This window comes from Mastigoproctus giganteus, chromosome 3, assembly GCF_048544385.1.
Source record: "Mastigoproctus giganteus isolate SK-2022 chromosome 3, ASM4854438v1, whole genome shotgun sequence".
In the NCBI taxonomy this organism is placed as follows: Eukaryota; Metazoa; Arthropoda; class Arachnida; order Uropygi; family Thelyphonidae; genus Mastigoproctus; species Mastigoproctus giganteus.
This window is the reverse complement of record NC_143577.1, coordinates 19,904,231-19,921,588: the sequence shown is the minus strand read 5'-3', so window position 1 is coordinate 19,921,588 and position 17,358 is coordinate 19,904,231. Positions and strand designations below refer to the sequence as shown.

At 37.8% G+C, this 17,358-nt stretch overlaps 1 protein-coding gene across 1 annotated transcript in view; it reads left to right on the top strand.

The window, feature by feature from the left end:
- LOC150087777 (ATP-binding cassette sub-family A member 2-like) overlaps positions 1-17,358 on the top strand; it is a 487,681-nt gene that overhangs the window by 432,418 nt on the left and 37,905 nt on the right. Inside the window, exons 40-41 of the mRNA XM_090369199.1 lie at positions 4,369-4,501; positions 11,470-11,590. Coding sequence (XP_090225325.1) covers positions 4,369-4,501; positions 11,470-11,590 — 254 coding nt within the window. The remainder of the gene's footprint in view (positions 1-4,368; positions 4,502-11,469; positions 11,591-17,358) is intronic.

Genomic DNA, 17,358 nt, shown 5'->3' with positions numbered 1-17,358 from the left:
AGCTGACTTCCGTTTTCTAGTCACACTGACCCAGCTGGTTGAGATGCTGAGGCTTTTGCAATTACTAATGACCTTGCACAGATTGTTCATTTACCTACAAGAATACCGGACAATCCTAATGATACATTCAAAACGTTTGATTTCTCACAAACAACCCTTCTAAGTACACGATCGAAGCGAGAGGTCCTTTAGGCACCTCAGATCACAACTTGGTGATTTGTCTCTTCTCCAATGGAGCCTTTATCTCATGGCTATTCCCAACCTCTTATTGTTTGGCATTACAAGAATGTAAAATGGGATGACCTGCGAGATTTCTTCTCTTCTTTTCCTTGGTCGGATTACTGTTTCAAAACTTCTGATGTCAACGTTTGCTCAGATCATGTCAGTGAAATTATTCTTGCAGGAATGGAATCCTTTATCCCACACTCCACTTTAAAATCTCGTCCTTTATCTAAACCTTGGTTTTCCAATAAATGTTCTAGGGCTGTTCAAGAGAAGAATGTTGCATATCATAATTGGTTTGTTTCTAATTCTTCAGTGTTATTTTCTGCCTACACCAAAGCTCGCAACAATTGTAAAGTAGTTATTAATCAGTCCAAACTAGAGTTTGAACAGGCTAAGAGTAGAAACTTCCTTCTTGCCCTAATGGTAGCTGAGCATTCTGGCTTCTTGCCAAAGCTATCGGCCGCAACTTTTGCCCATCTCTGCTCTCACCTCTGTCCAAACCAGATGGTTCTGTTGTCACTTCAGCCAAGGATAAAGTTGACCTGCTAGCATCCCGTTTTCCTTCCAACTTGTGTATTAATGATCTCTGTAAAATACTTCCCACCATTCCCAACACGCTCCATTCAATGCCTCCTGTGGTCTTCCGTCAAAATGATGTTAGAAGGATTTTGATGCTAAGAAAACTCTAGGTCCCGATGATATTTCTCCACTTGTTCTCAAAACGTGTGCTCCTGAACTTACTCCTGTTCTTTTCTGGCTTTTTTCACTTTCTTATTCCAATGGTGTTTTTCCTTCTGCTTGGAAATTTGATCATGTCGAGCCAGTTCCTAAAAACGGTGACAAATCCCTCCCATCCAATTATCGTCCCATTGCAATTACTTCTACTCTTTCTAAAGTAATGGAGAAATCAATTAACCACCAACTATTAAACTACCTAGAAACCTTCCATCTGATCAACGATCGCCAGTATGGATTCCATCAGTGTCGATCCACTGGTGATACTGGTGGGCTTATGTTACCCATTTATGGACTAATTCCGTGGAGAAGTTCGGTGAAACCCAAACAGTTGTTCTTGACATTTCAAAGGCTTTTGATCGTGTTTGGCATAAAGGTCTTCTAAACAAGCTTCCATCTTATGGTTTGCCGACTGTTTTTAGTAATTGGTTATCCAGTTTTCTCTCTGATCACTCACTGAGGGCGATGGTAGATGGTTCTCTGTCTTCTAACTTCTCCACTAATGCCAGTGTTCCCCCAAGTTTAATTCTTTCTCCCACTCTTTTCCTCTTGTATATTAATGACCTTCTTCCATTGACTGGAAATCCTATCCTTAGTTTTGCCAATGATAGCACATTGCATTCCACTTTCCATTTTGAGAAACCTTGCCCTGCTCAATCAGCTTCAACTTCTCGAAAATCTGCTACCAATTCCTTAAATGCTGATCTTCAGGTAATTCTCCACTGGGGCAAAGACAGCTTAGCTGATTTCAATCCTTCTAAAACTCAGTCTTGTCTTATATCTCGCAAAAGGGATTCTTCTGCTCCTGTGCTTAACTTTAGTGACACTCCAATTTCTAGGCAAAATGATATCTCTTTTGGGGATTACCCTGACTTCTAATCTCTCTTGGCACAAGCCCATTACAAATATTGCTTCCTATGCATCTAAAAAACTTGGTTTTCTCTTTCGCTCTCGGCGTTACTTTTCTTCCAAACAGCTGTTCACTCTGTACAAATCTCAAATCTGCCCTACCATGGACTATTGTTCCCACATCTCTGGGGTGGTGCCCCCAAACCTTTCTCTCAGGCTTCTTGATTCCATTTAGAAGAGGGCAGTTAGGTTAATTAATGATTCATCTCCAACAGAGTTTCTCCACTTGCTGTCTCATAGATGTACTGTTTCTACTGCTTGCCTCTTCTACAGATATTTCCATGGGCACTGTTCTTTTGAATTGGCTTCTATGATTCCTGCTCTCTCTTTCAAAACAGTTCGAACACGTGCCGCCACCAGCCAACATCCATTTACTGTCAACTTCAAACTCACAGAACCAACTTTCCATCTTCCTCTTTTATTTATTCAACTGCTGTTTTCTGGAACAACCCTCCTTCATACATTTTTCCTGTAAATTAGAGTCTACAGAAGTCCAATGTCAACAAATATCTTCTTTCATCTTCTCAACCTGCAACCGAAGCACAGTACTAAGTACAATACGTTCTAATACCTCTCGTGTTTGGGGTTTATATATAGAAGGGTAAAAAAAAAAAAAATGCCTGAAAGAAATATTACTTAACATGCCATAACCTGGCAAAACCACAGAGTACATCTGTATTAGTTGGATATTTAACCACAGTAATATAAATATATGGGTTGTACATAAATCATATTGTTGCATACAGTTAACCCAAATGACATTATCAAGTGTCATCCACTGAGATTGGAACAAACAGCAGTACAATAGATCATTTGTTTCTGTAATGATCAATATGCATAATTTAAAATGTGTATAATATAGGCCAGATGATAATAATAATAACAATTTGTTTAATTTCCGATTTGTTCATATGCATAGTGATTATTACTGACTCAGCCAAGAACCAAAATGGATCAGAAAGGACAAAGAAAAGAAAGGAAGCTATGGTAATTTACTTACTGTGTTCAAGAGAGGCAGATTTCTTTTTTTTACTTCTGTTAATATATATATATATATATATATATATATACAGTGGATTCCGGTTATTTGTGCTACCAGTTCATCGGGGCAGCTGTTTATTTGGGGCAAATCTTAAAAAACAGAACCCAGTCGAGAAAATAGCCAGGGTTTACTTCACTTTTTTTGGGACAACATGCTGTTTAATCAGGGCAGGAGATCGCAGTACTGGAGATTACCCTACGATTGTCTCCGACTGTACCACGTGGTTCAGTTGGATTTCTGAAGGTCACAACCATAAAACAATAAAAACAATTAGCAGCCACCTGTTTATTGGACTTTTCTGTTAGTGCAATCTATCATAAACGGATAGTAAACTCAATCTTATTGATTTTGCGATAATACCAAAAGCTGGAATTCTGTGGGTTATTATAGCATGAATTGTTGAGAAAGCTTCCATCCTGCAGTAGGTTGATAATGGCTACAGTTTACCGTTTTTTTACGGTGAAATGTGTTTACACTTCTACTCTGTTCTCACTTGCGTATATCGTGTTACTTGAAATTTGTGTGTGCTGTGTTCTTTTTTTATTGATTGTTTATCTTTTTACTATTTTAAATTTTAATCCCCAATCACAAATGTCAGTGAACAGAAATATCAACTAGTTAGTATGTACATATTACAGTACATATTAATTATTCCGATTATCACGTGTATTCTTCCGATTTTCACGTATCATTTAATTTTTTAATTGGTAAGGTAATAAAGGGTAAATTTGTGCTTAATATTTCTTTACTTTTATAGCCTGTGGATAATATTCCTCCTATTTTCGCTAATTAGAATCGCTGTTTAATAGAATTAAAATTCAATTCGCAAACATGATCACAATGACTGGCACTTATCACACATCATAATGTAAAGTGATTTGATTGTACAGTGAACCAATTGTAAAACGGGGGTCCATTGTATTTTTTACTTTTTTTTATGTGAAACTTCGGGTAATTGGGGCAGCCGGTTAATTGGGTCAAAATGCACTAGTCCCAATGTGTCCCAAATAACCGGAATCGACTGTATATAATTTTTTTTTTTTAATACTAATGTCTACTTGTTTGCCTTTCCTATTCTTGGAAATTATCTTGTGATCATCTTCCACTTTTGGCATGTTTAATTCTGTTTGATAAATTAGTGGAAAAAACTTCTTTCAGACAATTATTTTTAGTAGAGAAATAGCTTTCCATTTTTCAGAAATAGTTATCATTATGCATCATAATAATCTGTAGTAACTGCAAAGAACTATACAGTATTGTGGCACATATTACTGTTCTGGGTTTTACTTAATTTCAAATTATTATGTTGTTAAGTATTCTCTGAGTATCACTAAAGTATTGAAAAAAACCAGATTCTTTTTTGTTTATTGATCTCATTATGGAAATAAAAAATTAATATTTGTTCCCATTGAAATTTATATGACCAAGTTACATTATCTAATTATATTCTGAATTAGGTCAGTATGACAAGATGAGATCTCCTTTTGCATGGGAACTAGTTACTCGTAACTTGGTATCGATGGCTGTTGTTGGTATACTTTTCTTTATTATTACATTGCTGTGTGAACTCCGATTTTCTCGGAAACCAAGGTTAGTGTTATAATTTTGAAATACATTATATTCTTAATATTTGTACTGTTATAATAATAAAGTTAGCAATTAGGAGAAACTGTTTAGCAATTTAAGAAATTATCTATGTAATATATTTATACACTTTCGTTTAACTTTCTCCTTAAAATTTAAAAGAAGTTAATGTATTCTTCCTCCATTTCATAAGATGAAAAGCACCTGAATTATTATATTATTGTAGTAATTAGTATTTTATTGTATTAAATACTATGCAAAGTGAAAAAACTTTAAAATATTGGTAAATAAGTTTTTTTTTTTTTTTTTTATATTTTACCTATATAAAATAGGATTTTGAAGATGAAAATAAATATTTCAACAACTCATTGGTTGGGCCCATTATCTTTAAGATTCAACATTTGATCTCTTTTAACATTTTTTTTTTTTTTTTTTTTTATGCAAACCCCAAACACGAGAGGTATTAGAACCTATAGTACTTAGTATGTGCTTGGGTTGAAGGTTGAGAAGACAAAAGAAGATATTTGTTGACATTGGACTTGAACTTCTGTACACTCTAATTTTCAGGAAATACGTACGAAAGAAGGTTCTTCCATAAAACAGCAATTGAATGAATAAACAAGGAAGATGAAAAGTTGGTTCTGTGAGTTTGAAGTTGGACAGTAAATGGATGTTGGCTGGTGGCTCTACGTGTTTGGACTGTTTTGAAAGAGAGAGAGAGGTAATTATAGAAGCCAATTCAGAAGAACAGTGCCCATGGAAGTATTTGTAGAAGAGGCATGCAGCAGACACAGTACGTCTATGAGACAGCGAGTGGAGAGACTCTATTAGAGATGAATCATTAATTAACCTAACTGCCCTCTTCTGAATGGAATCAAGAAACCTGAGAGAGGTTTTCGGGGCACCACCCCAGATGTGTGAACAATATTCCATGGTAGGGCGGATTTGCAATTTATACAGAATGAGCAGCTGTTTGGAAGAAAAGTAACGCCGAGAGCGAAAGAGAAAACCAAGTTTTTTAGATGCAGAGGAAGCAATATTTGTAATGTCTTTGTGCCAAGAGAGATTAGAAGTTAGGGTAATCCCCAAAAGAGATATATCATTTTGCCTAGAAATCGGAGTGTCACTAATGATAAGCATAGGAGCAGAAGAATCCTTTTTGCGAGATATAAGACAAGACTGAGTTTTAGAAGGGTTGAAATCAACTAAGTTGTCTTTGCCCCACTGGAGAATTACCTGAAGATCGGCATTTAAGGAATTGGTAGTAGATTTTTGAGAAGTTGAAGCTGATTGAGCAGGACAAGGTTTCTCAAAATGGAAAGTGGAATGTAATGTGCTATCATCGGCAAAACTATGGATAGGATTTCCAGTCAATGGAAGAAGGTCATTAATATACAAGAGGAAAAGAGTGGGGGAAAGAACTGAACCTTTGGGGGCACCGGCATTAGTGAAGAAGTTAGAAGACAGAGAATGATCTACCATCACCCTCAGTGAGCGATCAGAGAGAAAACTGGATAACCAATTACAAAAAACAGTTGGAAAACCATAAGATGGAAGCTTGTTTAGAAGACCTTTATGCCAAATACGATCGAAAGCCTTTGAGATGTCAAGAGCAACTACTTGTGTTTCACCGAACCTTTCCATTGAATTAGTCCATAAATGGGTAACATAAGCCAGAATATCACCAGTGGATCAACACTTACGGAATCCATACTGGTGATCATTGATCAGACGGAAGGTTTCTAGGTAGTTTAATAGTTGGCAGTTAATTGATTTCTCCATTACTTTAGAAAGAGTAGAAGTAATTTCAATGAGATGAAATTGGATGGAAGGGATTTGTCGCCCTTTTTTAGGAACTGGCTGGATATGACCAAATTTCCAAGCAGAAGGAAAAACACCTTTGGAATAATAAAGTGAAAAAAGACGGAAAAGAATAGGAGTAAGTTCAGGTTTTGAGAACAAGTGGAGAAATACCATCAGGACCTGGAGCTTTCTTAGCATCAAGATTCGTCAAAATCCTTCTGACATCCTTTTCACGGAAGACCACAGGAGGCATTGAATGGAGCGTTTTAGGAATGGTGGGAGGTGTTTTACCAAGATCATTAATACATGAGTTGGAAGAAAAATGGTATGCTAGCAGGTCAGCTTTATCCTTGGCTGAAGTGACAACAGAACCGTCTGGTTTGGACAGAGGTGGGAGCAGAGATGGGCAAAAGTTGCAGCCAATAGCTTTGGCAAGAGACTAGAATGCTCGGCTACCATTAGGGCAAGAAGGAAGTTTTCTACTCTTACCCTGTTCAAACTCTAGTTTGGACTGATTAATAACTACTTTACAATTGTTGTGAGCTTGGTGTAGGCAGAAAATGACACTGAAGAATTAGAAACAAGCCAATTACGATATCCATCGTTCTTCTCTTGAACAGCCTTAGCACATTTATTGGAAAACCAAGGTTTAGATAAAGGACGAGATTTTTAAGTGGAATGTGGGATAAAGGATTCCAATCCTGCAAGAATAATTTCACTGACACAATCTGAGCAAATGTTGACATTACAATTTTTAAACAGTAATCTGACCAAGGAAAAGAAGAAAAGAAATCTCACAGGTCATCCCATTTTGCATTCTTCTAGTGCCAAACAACACGAGATTGGTAATAGCCATGAGATAAAGGCTCCATTGGAGAAGAGACAAATCACCAAGTTGTGATCTGAAGTGCCTAAAGGACCTCTCACTTCGACCGTGTACTTAGAAGGGTTGTTTCTGAGAAAAAGATCAAGTGTGTTGGATGTATTATTAGGATTGTCCGGTATTCTTGTAGGTAAATGAACAATCTGTGCAAGGTCATTAGTAATTGCAAAAGCCTCAGCATCTCGACCAGCTTGGTCGGTGTGACTAGAAAACGGGAGCCAGCTGGAGTTGTGAACATTAAAATCACCAAGGAAAATTACCTCACTGTTAGGAAAGTTTGACTGGAGAAAGTCAAGTTGCAGAGAGAGGAAGTCAAAGAGCTCCAAGTGATTAGTGGAGTTGGGAGAACAGTAGAGACAATAGATGAATTTGACACAATGAGGTAGAGAGATTTTAAGCCAGAGAAGATCGAAGAGAGGAGATTCCAAATTGCCAAGTCTCTGACAGGGAATATCAGAACAGACATATGCACATGTACCAACTTTGAGGCGAAAGGAATTATACAGCGAATAATTTGGGCATCTGAGATGAGCAGTAGTTGAATCAACTGATAACTGAGATTCAGTCAGAAAAAGTACATGGGGTTTGGAAGACTGCAAGTGGAAATGGACATCGTTGAGATTAGAATGTACCTGCCCGGCAACCCAAAGGTCGCGGGTTCGATTCCCGCCTCGGGCTTGGATCAAAGTACTGCAAAAACCTTGGGAGGTGCAATATGGCCACAGAAGCCGATGCGCCAACAACTACCAAATCAAAAAAAAACCCTCCAGTCACTATCTGGCAGAGTAGAGGTAGCAAGTTTATACACTAGCTGATCTGGAAGCCTCCTAAAGATTTACCAATAGGTTCGGTCTGGTGTACTAACTAGCGGCCGGCCTGCAAACACCGTTTTAGAGCTGTACCCTCCAAATGTACGGAAGATTGGATCTCGCCACGATGTTCATCATAACTTAAAAAGTCATCAATCATACTGCATGATGGAAGAGATGGGGAAGGGTTGACCAGAACTTAGCTCTAGAGACTAAACATGGGTTCCACCACTTCAAGCTTCCAATAAGCAAAGTGGTGGTATTGCATCGGTTGATGAGATTCATCTACCACCTAGAAACCTACTACCACCTATCATGTCTAACCTAATGTGGTTTTAAAAGGACATTTCTAAATAAATCATATATGAAATTCTCAGAGCAGTGCAGGCAGGCAGGCTGCTAGGAGAGAGCTCGTGTGGTTTTGTGAATGATGTACAGGAACTTTGCCAGTTCAGGGTTAAGGAGGTGTTGTCCCCTTGTACATGACCATGATTAGGCCATGAGGATAAATGGGCCTGTTGTACTGGAATCCATAGTGATATGAAATAATGATAACGTATATATCCAGTATATACGTTATCGACATAGTATTTTAATTGACACAGGGTTGTGCGTGCTAGGGCACGAGGTAGGCCATTCAGGCCATTAAACTGGTGTTCATTGTTGCTGCATGGACATGCATAGTTTTACCTTCAGTGCTTATCTAGACTTAAAACAGTTGCCTGTAAGATGGGGTGTAGTCTCATGCCTTTGCAGCGGTTCATGGCCCTCGAATTACACAGTATATTAAGTGACACTAACCAGAGGCAGTGGCAAAAGTGTCAGGGCTGGTCAATTACTTCGTAGTCCCACTTGGGATTGAGGTTATGGTGGGTCGACCAGATGTGATCCACAATTGTGGACTCATCAGTCTCAGCATGGTGAAACGATCTGTCGTGTTCTGCGAGGCGGTCTTGAGGTCTCTCATATGTAGCAGCTGTCACAATCTTTGCAGGCTATACAGTATACTACACCACTGCGTAAGAGAGGGGTGAACAGAGTCTTTACATTGGAAACTAGAAAACGTAAGTTTCTACCAGGCAGCTGCATGCATTTTATGTGGTATTCTCGGAGGATTTTTGAGATCCGGCCCGACATGCCTGAATGGTAGGGAATGTAGGCACATTGTCCTGAGTTGATGGCGGTCTCGGGTGGACTGTGAGCTCCTGCGCTTGTAATAAGCACTTGTCCAATATGTGGGTTGGGTAGCCACAATTGATCAAGTCTGTCCTCACTCTGGAAATCTCGTTGCGCCTAGCTTCAACTGTGCTGGAGTGACTCCAAGCCCTGGAGAATAAAGTGCAGGCAATTCTGTTGAGATGGCTAGGGGCACGGCCAAATCTGTAGTTTGTGAACTGTCCACCACATTGACTTATGGTATACTGAGGTTTCTAGATGTGGGCCCACGCATTTTACCAGGACATCCAAGAATGGGAGAGATCCATCTACTTCTAACTCTAGAGTGAACTGGATGAACATTGACAAGGAATTGAGATATTCTAGCAATGTTGCTTCAGAGCCACGTGGGATGACGGTGAAGATGTTATCGACGTATATGCACCATGTTGTAATAGGTACTAGTGGGTACCTATTAGGTACCCACTAGTACCTATTCTTCCATGGCAATGTTGGCCACAATGTAACTAACAGGGACACCCATGGCAGTGCCATGTACCTGCTGGTATAAGGAATCCTCAAAGGTAAAGACACTGCCTGACAAGCACAAGTTGAGGGCAGTACAGATGTCATCAGTGGACAGTGATGTAGAATACTGCAAAGATTGTGACAGCTGCCACATAGGAGAGGTCTTCAAGACCGCCTCGCAGAACACGACAGATCGATTCGCCTTGCTGAGACCGACCAGTCTGCAATTGCAGAACACTTCTGGTCGACCCACCACGACCTCAATCCCAAGCAAGACTACGAAGAAATTGAGCAGTCCCGACACTTTCACCACTGCCTCTGGTTAGAGTCACTTAATATATTGTGTAATTTGAGAGCCATGAATCGCTTCAAAGGCATGAGACTACACCCCATCTGAGAGGAAACTGTTTTAAGTCTAGATAAGCACTGGAGGCAAAACTATGCACATCCATGCAGCAACAATGAACACCAGTTTAATGGTTGAATGGCCTACCTTGTGCCCTTGCATGCCTCACTGCACTAACAACTCTGTCCATTAAAATAATTTTTATCTCTAAGGTTTCCATTCTATTTGTTGCTAAAGAGGCACATTCAGCCTTGAATGCTCTAAAGTATTTATTTATAATTAAAGATATTTTTACTGGATATATACGTTATCATTATTTTATGATTAGGCCATATCTTGAATACTGTATACAGGTCTGGAGGCTGTATTTTAGGATGGATGTAGATCTGCTGGAATGGGTGCAGCAAAGGGCAAACATATTGGTGAAGGAAACAAAAGGGTGCTCTTACCAAGAAAGGTTTCATTCTACAAATTGCAGCATCTGGAGACTTGGCACCTGCAAGGAGATCTGATTGAGGTGTTTAAAGGCCTTGAATGTATTGAGTAAATGAAATGTTGATGGCATTTGTCCTTTTTCTGAGACTATACACATGAAAAGCATAAATGCAAGTTGAGGAAGGATGGTTGTAGGATATATGTGCAGAGTTTGTCTTCAGTTATTGGGTGGTTGATCGTTGGAACATACTTCCATTTATTGCTGTAAAATTGGATGGTTTGATAAATTCAAGGAAGTACTAGACATTCTTAAGTATGGATAGGATAGGTTTGTTTTTTTTTTTTGGCTGATACTTTATAAGCTTGATTTCTTGCATCATTTGCCACTACTAATGCTAATACTAGTAAAGAAACTTTTCCATTCGAAATTTCTTTACTAGAATATTATGGAATGATGTTACAAATTTATGTCCTGAACAATTCTAATAGAAAATTTTAATATATCAGTATTTCTGAATTCACCTTTGAAATCTTGTTATAATTCTCAAAAGGACACCATTTTTTTTACATGTTCCCTAATTAATATACATATTAAAAATAAAATTTGGATATTAAAATCTAAAAATAACACAAAAGCTATCATTTTTAATCCAAAAGTTCATTTAAATCTAAACTACGTTACTCTTCAATGGGTGAATTCAGAAATGCTTCCATATTATTTTTACTATTAGACTGCATTTTATAATTTATCTCCATAACAGTGTAATACAAAAGGAAAAGTGTTTTTATTTTATTTACTTATTATGATCCAAATACTTCAAAATTCTAGGCCCTTCTTGATATACATCCATAAGTCACCAGCTAATAAAAAAAGGCAGGAAAGACACAAAGCAGATAGGCATAATATATAAAGTAAATACATGTTTAGATTGTAATTAGTTTAAGAATTACAAATTTCATTGTTTTTTAAATAGTTCACCATATAACATGCCATTAATGCTAAAAAAATTTTTAGGAATGTTGAAGTTCCAACTGGTGACATGATAGATGATGATATGGATGTAGCAAATGAGCGTCAAAGGGTTTTAAGTGGCCAGGCCAATTCAGATGCTCTCCAATTGGTAAACCTTACCAAGGTAATACTTTAAAGAATTCAAATATTTTAATGGCATAATTATTGCAAAACGCATTCTATTATTAGCAGTGACTTCATGCATTAAGAATTTACAGATAAAAGAATCAATAGATAGTGGTGATCACAGTGTATTGATATGGAATTTAGTTAAAGAGGTAATTACTGTCAAGGGAAAGGCTTTTGTTTTTTTAGTAAAGTAGTCCTTTACTGCAGTGGTTTCAAACTTTTTTTAAATTCTGTGCAGTGGAACCAGCTGATGATGTTACCAATGACATATGCTAAATGAGAAGCATTCAGGGACATAATCATAGAAGCTTCTAGACTTTTTCTGCTAGCTAAGAGATGCCATTCAAGGCTTAGACCTAAATGGTTTTTAAATGTTGTTGTTTTCTATATTTATTAATGATATTGATGAAGGCATATCATGCTTAATATCTGTTTACAGATGATATGAAGGTTGGCAGGATGGTTAATGACAGTAATCAGGGTGTGATACTGCAACTAAAAAAATACGGCAGATGGTCTGAGAAATAGCAATTAAAGTTTATTGTATGGTACTGCACATGGGTAGCAGCAATCCCAGATTAATATACCAATTTTGGTAACACGCTCATGGTAGTGGAGAATGTAAGAAGTCTGGAGTAATTGTGCAGTCAGATGTGAAGTTCTCTGTGCAGTGCAGATGGGCTGCCAGAGCAGCTGATAGGGTTTTATCATTGATATACAGAAATTTTGCCAGCAAGGATAAGAAGATGATTATCCCATTATACAAGGCAATGGTTATTGTACTTCTTAAGTAGAATTTGGAAGCCTCATTTCAGGAACTATGTGGATCTGTTGGAATGGCTGCAGAGAGGAGCAACAAGATTAGTGCATGGAACAGAAGGGTGCTCTTACCGTGAAAGGCTGGTGCAATATAGCCTCAGATGCTGATGCACCATAAAACCCCTAAACAAACAAACCATGAAAGGCTTTAGTTCTGCAAATTGTGGTGTCTGGAGACTAGACACCTGTGAGGAGATCTGATTGAAGTGTTTAAGGCTTGGAATAGATTGAGTAAGCTTAGTGTTGTTGGAATCCTTCCTTTTGATCAGCCTACACACAGGAGAGGGCATAAATTCAAATTGTGAAATGATGGCTGCAGGATAGATGTGTAGAAGTTTTGCCTTCATCCAGCCAGTGGTTGATTGTTGGAACAAACTTCCATCTGGTGTTGTAGAAGTGAGCAGTTTGAATAGATTCAAGTAAGAACCAGACAAACTATTAAAGGAGATGGATGATATGGGAAGTGGGTTGAGTTATTATTTTTTTTCTTTCTAGTGCTGCATAAGCTTACTTTTTTGCATAATTAAAACTATGATGCAGTCACAAAAGAACTGGATGCAGGGAATAACTTTGATATTATATACTTGGATCTTAGAAAGGCTTTTGATACTGTTGCACATGGAAGACTGCTACACGAATTGGAGCAGTGTGACATTGGAGGCAAATTGCTGCTATGGATAAAGGGGTGGTTGAGGGGGAGAAGACAGAGAGTGGTAATCAATGGACACTGCTCATCGTGGACTAATGTTATTAGTGGAGTCCCTCAGGGCTCAGTGTTGGGTCCATTATTGTTTTCTGTATTTATAAATGATATTGATGATGGTATATCAAGCTTAATGTCCAAGTTTGCAGACGATACAAAGGTTGGCAGGGTTGTCAAGGACACTACTGACACTATGCTGCTGCAACAGGATCTGGAAAGGTTGAGCAGATGGGCTGAGAGGTGGCAAATGAAGTTTAACATTGACAAATGTAAAGTACTACATATGGGAAACAGCAACCCCAGAGCAACGTATCAACTCTGTGGTACTACACTGACAGTGGTAGAGAATGAAAGGGACTTGGGGGTGGTTGTGCAGGCAGATATGAAGTTCTCTGAGCAGTGCAGATGGGCTGCAAGAGTAGCTCATGGAGTATTGTCAATGATATACAGGAATTTTTCCAGCAGGGATAAGGAGGTGATTATTCCATTGTATAAGGCAATGGTCAAGCCACACCTAGAGTACTGTATACAGGTCTGGAGGCCTCATTTCAAGAAGGATGTAGAGCTGCTGGAACGAGTACAGAGAAGGGCAACAAGATTAGTGAATGGAACAAAGGGGTGCTCTTACGAAGAAAGGCTTAAGTTTTGCAAATTACAGTGTCTGGAGACTAGGCACCAGCGAGGTGATCTTATAGAGGTGTATAAAGCCTTGATGGTTTAAGCATGCTCAATGCTGATGGGATTCTTCCTCTAGCTCAGAAAAATCACCTGAGAGGGCATAAATTCAAATTGAGGAAAGACAGATGTAGGATAGACGTGCGGAAATTTGCCTTTAGCCAGCGGGTGGTTGATTGGTGGAACAGACTTCCATCCCTTGTGGTGGAGGTTGATAGCCTAAATAAGTTTAAGGCTCAGCTGGACAGGTATTTTGAACGAACAGAGGGGTGAAGTGGAAGTGGGTTTTTTTTTTTGGCTGATGCTGCATAAGCTTGCTTTCTTGCATCAAATGCCTCTACTAATGCTAATGCTAATTTGTTCACTAGTAATACCATTATACATATAAGAAGAAAGCTAAAAGTAAAATATAAGTTTTTCTGAATTTTTTTATTTTCTGTTTAGAGCATAGATCTCTAAGCTTGTTTTTATTATCAAGGTCTACTCAGCTGTTTATTCAGAAACAAGTTTAATATACGAACATGCCCAGAATCATCAAAATTAGCTGGCAGAGTACCTGATGTAAATAAATTATTTTTAATTTTCATTGAAAATGATCACTTGTTTGAAAACAAATCTGTTTTCTGTTTTGAAAAGAATGTCTCTGTTGTTCACTTTCAACTGGATAAAATTTAATTTGTCTGCAATTATCATGCCTTTTTCTTTGTTGGTTTATTAATATGTAATACCTTAATCAATTTATAAATCTTTCTCTGGATTTTCTGATAATCCAATTTGTTTTTAAAAGGCTGAGAAGTAATTTTACCTCAAACAGATCTCCTAAATAGGAGATTAGATTTTTGGTCTTATTAGTTCTGCTAATTTCATTTATAATTTTTAAAAAGAGAGCTGAAGAATTAATTTGCCTATTATATATTAATTTTAATAAGAGGAAGGATTCCATCAGCATTCAGCTTACTCAGCCCATTCAAGGTCTTAAATACTTCATCATCGTAGTATTTAACACCATCAACACCAGATCTCACTGGAGGTGCCTAATCTCCATGTGCTGCAGTTTGCAAAACTGAAACCTTTCCTGGTAAGAGCGCCCTGTTTGGAAGTAAAGTAACAGAAGAGCAAAAGACAAAACCCAGTTTTTTAGATGCAGAGGAAGCAATATTTTGTGATACACTTATGCCAAGAGAGATTAGAAGTCTGTTAGGTGATCCCTTCTAGAGATATATGATCTTGTCAAGAAATCTGAGTATTGCAAAGATAAGCATAGGAACAGAAGAATCCTTTACACAAGATTTATCAATCTGACTTTTAGAAGGATTGAAGTCAACTAAGTTTTCTTTGCCAAACTGGAGAATATCTGTAGATCAGCATTTAAGGAATCATTAGTGTATATTTGAGATGTTGAAGCTGTTTGTGCAGGACAAGGTTTCTCAAACAGGAAGGTGCAATGCAATGTGCTATTAAAAACAAAACCATGTGGATAGGATTTCCAGTCAATGGAGAAGTCTCATTAATATACAAGAGGAAAAGAGTAAGAGAAAGAACTGAACCTTGGGGAACACCAATATTAGCGGAGAAATTAGAAGACAAAGAGCTGTCTTCAGTGATCAGTCAGAGAGAAAACTGGATATCCAGTTACAAAAAACAATTGGCAAACCATAAGATGGAAACTACCATCAGGACCTGTTACTTTATTAGCATCAAGACTTCCAAAATTCTTCTGACATCCTTTTGATGGAAGACTACAGAAGGCATTGAATGAAGTATACTGGGAATGGTAGAATGTGGTTTACCAAGGTCATCAATGCGCAAGTTAGAAGAAAAGTAGGATGCTAGTGTCATCATCATCAGCCATTTTAAATCCACTGCAGGATGAAGGCCTCTCCAGTTTCAGTACCTTCTGTTTGGTGCAATGGCCATCCATTTGCTGCCATTGAACTCTTAAATTTCATCTGTCCATCTCCATTGTTGTCTTCCAGATTTTCTTTTAGCTCCTCTTGGGTACCATTCTGCTATTTTCTTAGTCCATCTATCATCATGTCTTCAAGCTATGTGTTCTGCCCAAGTGCTTTCAGTTCTTTAGTTTTGAAAAGAATGTCCTTTTCTTGAGTTTGCTGCTTAATCCATGTGTTTCTCTTCTTATCCAATAATCCGATTCCTAATGTAATTTGCTCCATTCTTTGCTGTGTAGTTTTCAGCTTCTTCACCATTCTTTTGGAGTGCCCAAGTTTCACTTCCATAAGTCATGGCCGGGAGTATACATTGGTTCATTATTTTACTTTTCAGAAAAATTGGAATGTTGCTCCTCAGTATGTGACTGTATTTCCTGAATGCTGTCCATCTGAAATTTATTCTCTCTTGACTTCCCACCATTTGTCATTATTACAGCTAATGACATGTCCAAGATAAGTATATGAAACTGCCTTTTCAATTTCTGCTCCTTTAATAATTATATCCCTTTCTGTGGCATACTTGTTCATCATTACTTTTGTTTTAACCATGTTCATCTTTAGTCCGAAATCCTTACTAACTCTGCATAACTGATTAAGATTTTCCTCTTAATTCTTTGGAATCATGGCTTATGATCACAATATCATCTACAATTCGTAAATGGTTTAGGTATTCTTCATTCACATTGACTCCTTTCTGCAACAAATCCAATCTTCTGGAAACTTCTTCAAGGGCAGCAGTAACCAACTTCGGAGATATTGTGTCTCCTTCTCTCCTTGACATGCAGTCAAGCTAGGATATTAGCAGGTCAGCTTTTGACAGAGGTGGGAATAGAGATAGGAAAAAGTTGCAGCCAACAGCTTTCGCAATAGACTAGAAAGCTTGACTACCATTTGGACAAGAAGCAAGTTTTCTATTCTTACCTGTTCAAAATCCACCACTAGACATACCCCGTGAAAGGCTGATAACCTATCTGGGGGGGGGGGACATTCTAAATACTCGAAATAAGCTCAAGGGAAAAAACTGGATGGATCTAAAGGGTAATGACCTAGACAATGGATATAGGACTACGATTAAGAAACTTAAAGTAGCAACTTGGAATGTTAGGGAAATAAATCACAAATTAGATGAATTGACCATGGAACTAGAAAATAGAAATATTGACATAGCAGTCATTACCAAAACAAAAAAGAACAACAAAGGATCCAAAGAAATGGGTAACTTCATAATGATATACTCTGGCGTATCAAGTGAAATGTGGGCATCATCTGGAGTTGCTGTTATAATAAAGAAAGAATGGGAAAACAAAATATTAGACTACTCTTGGATATCACCCAGAATATTGAAATTAAGACTAAAAATTCTATCTTATACAATAACAATCATTGGCATCTACGCACCAGTAGAAGGCAACCTTGATGAAACCGCAGAATTTTATGATGAATTACAACAGTAAGTATGTGTTATGTCTCTTCCTCCCAATTTTAACAACTCTACAGTAACTTCATCTTCCTCTGGGGATTTCTGATTCTTCATTTTCTTCAATGCATGTTCTACCTCATCAGGAAGAATATCGGGTATATCGTATGTTTTACTAATTTGCGAACCATCTTCCCACT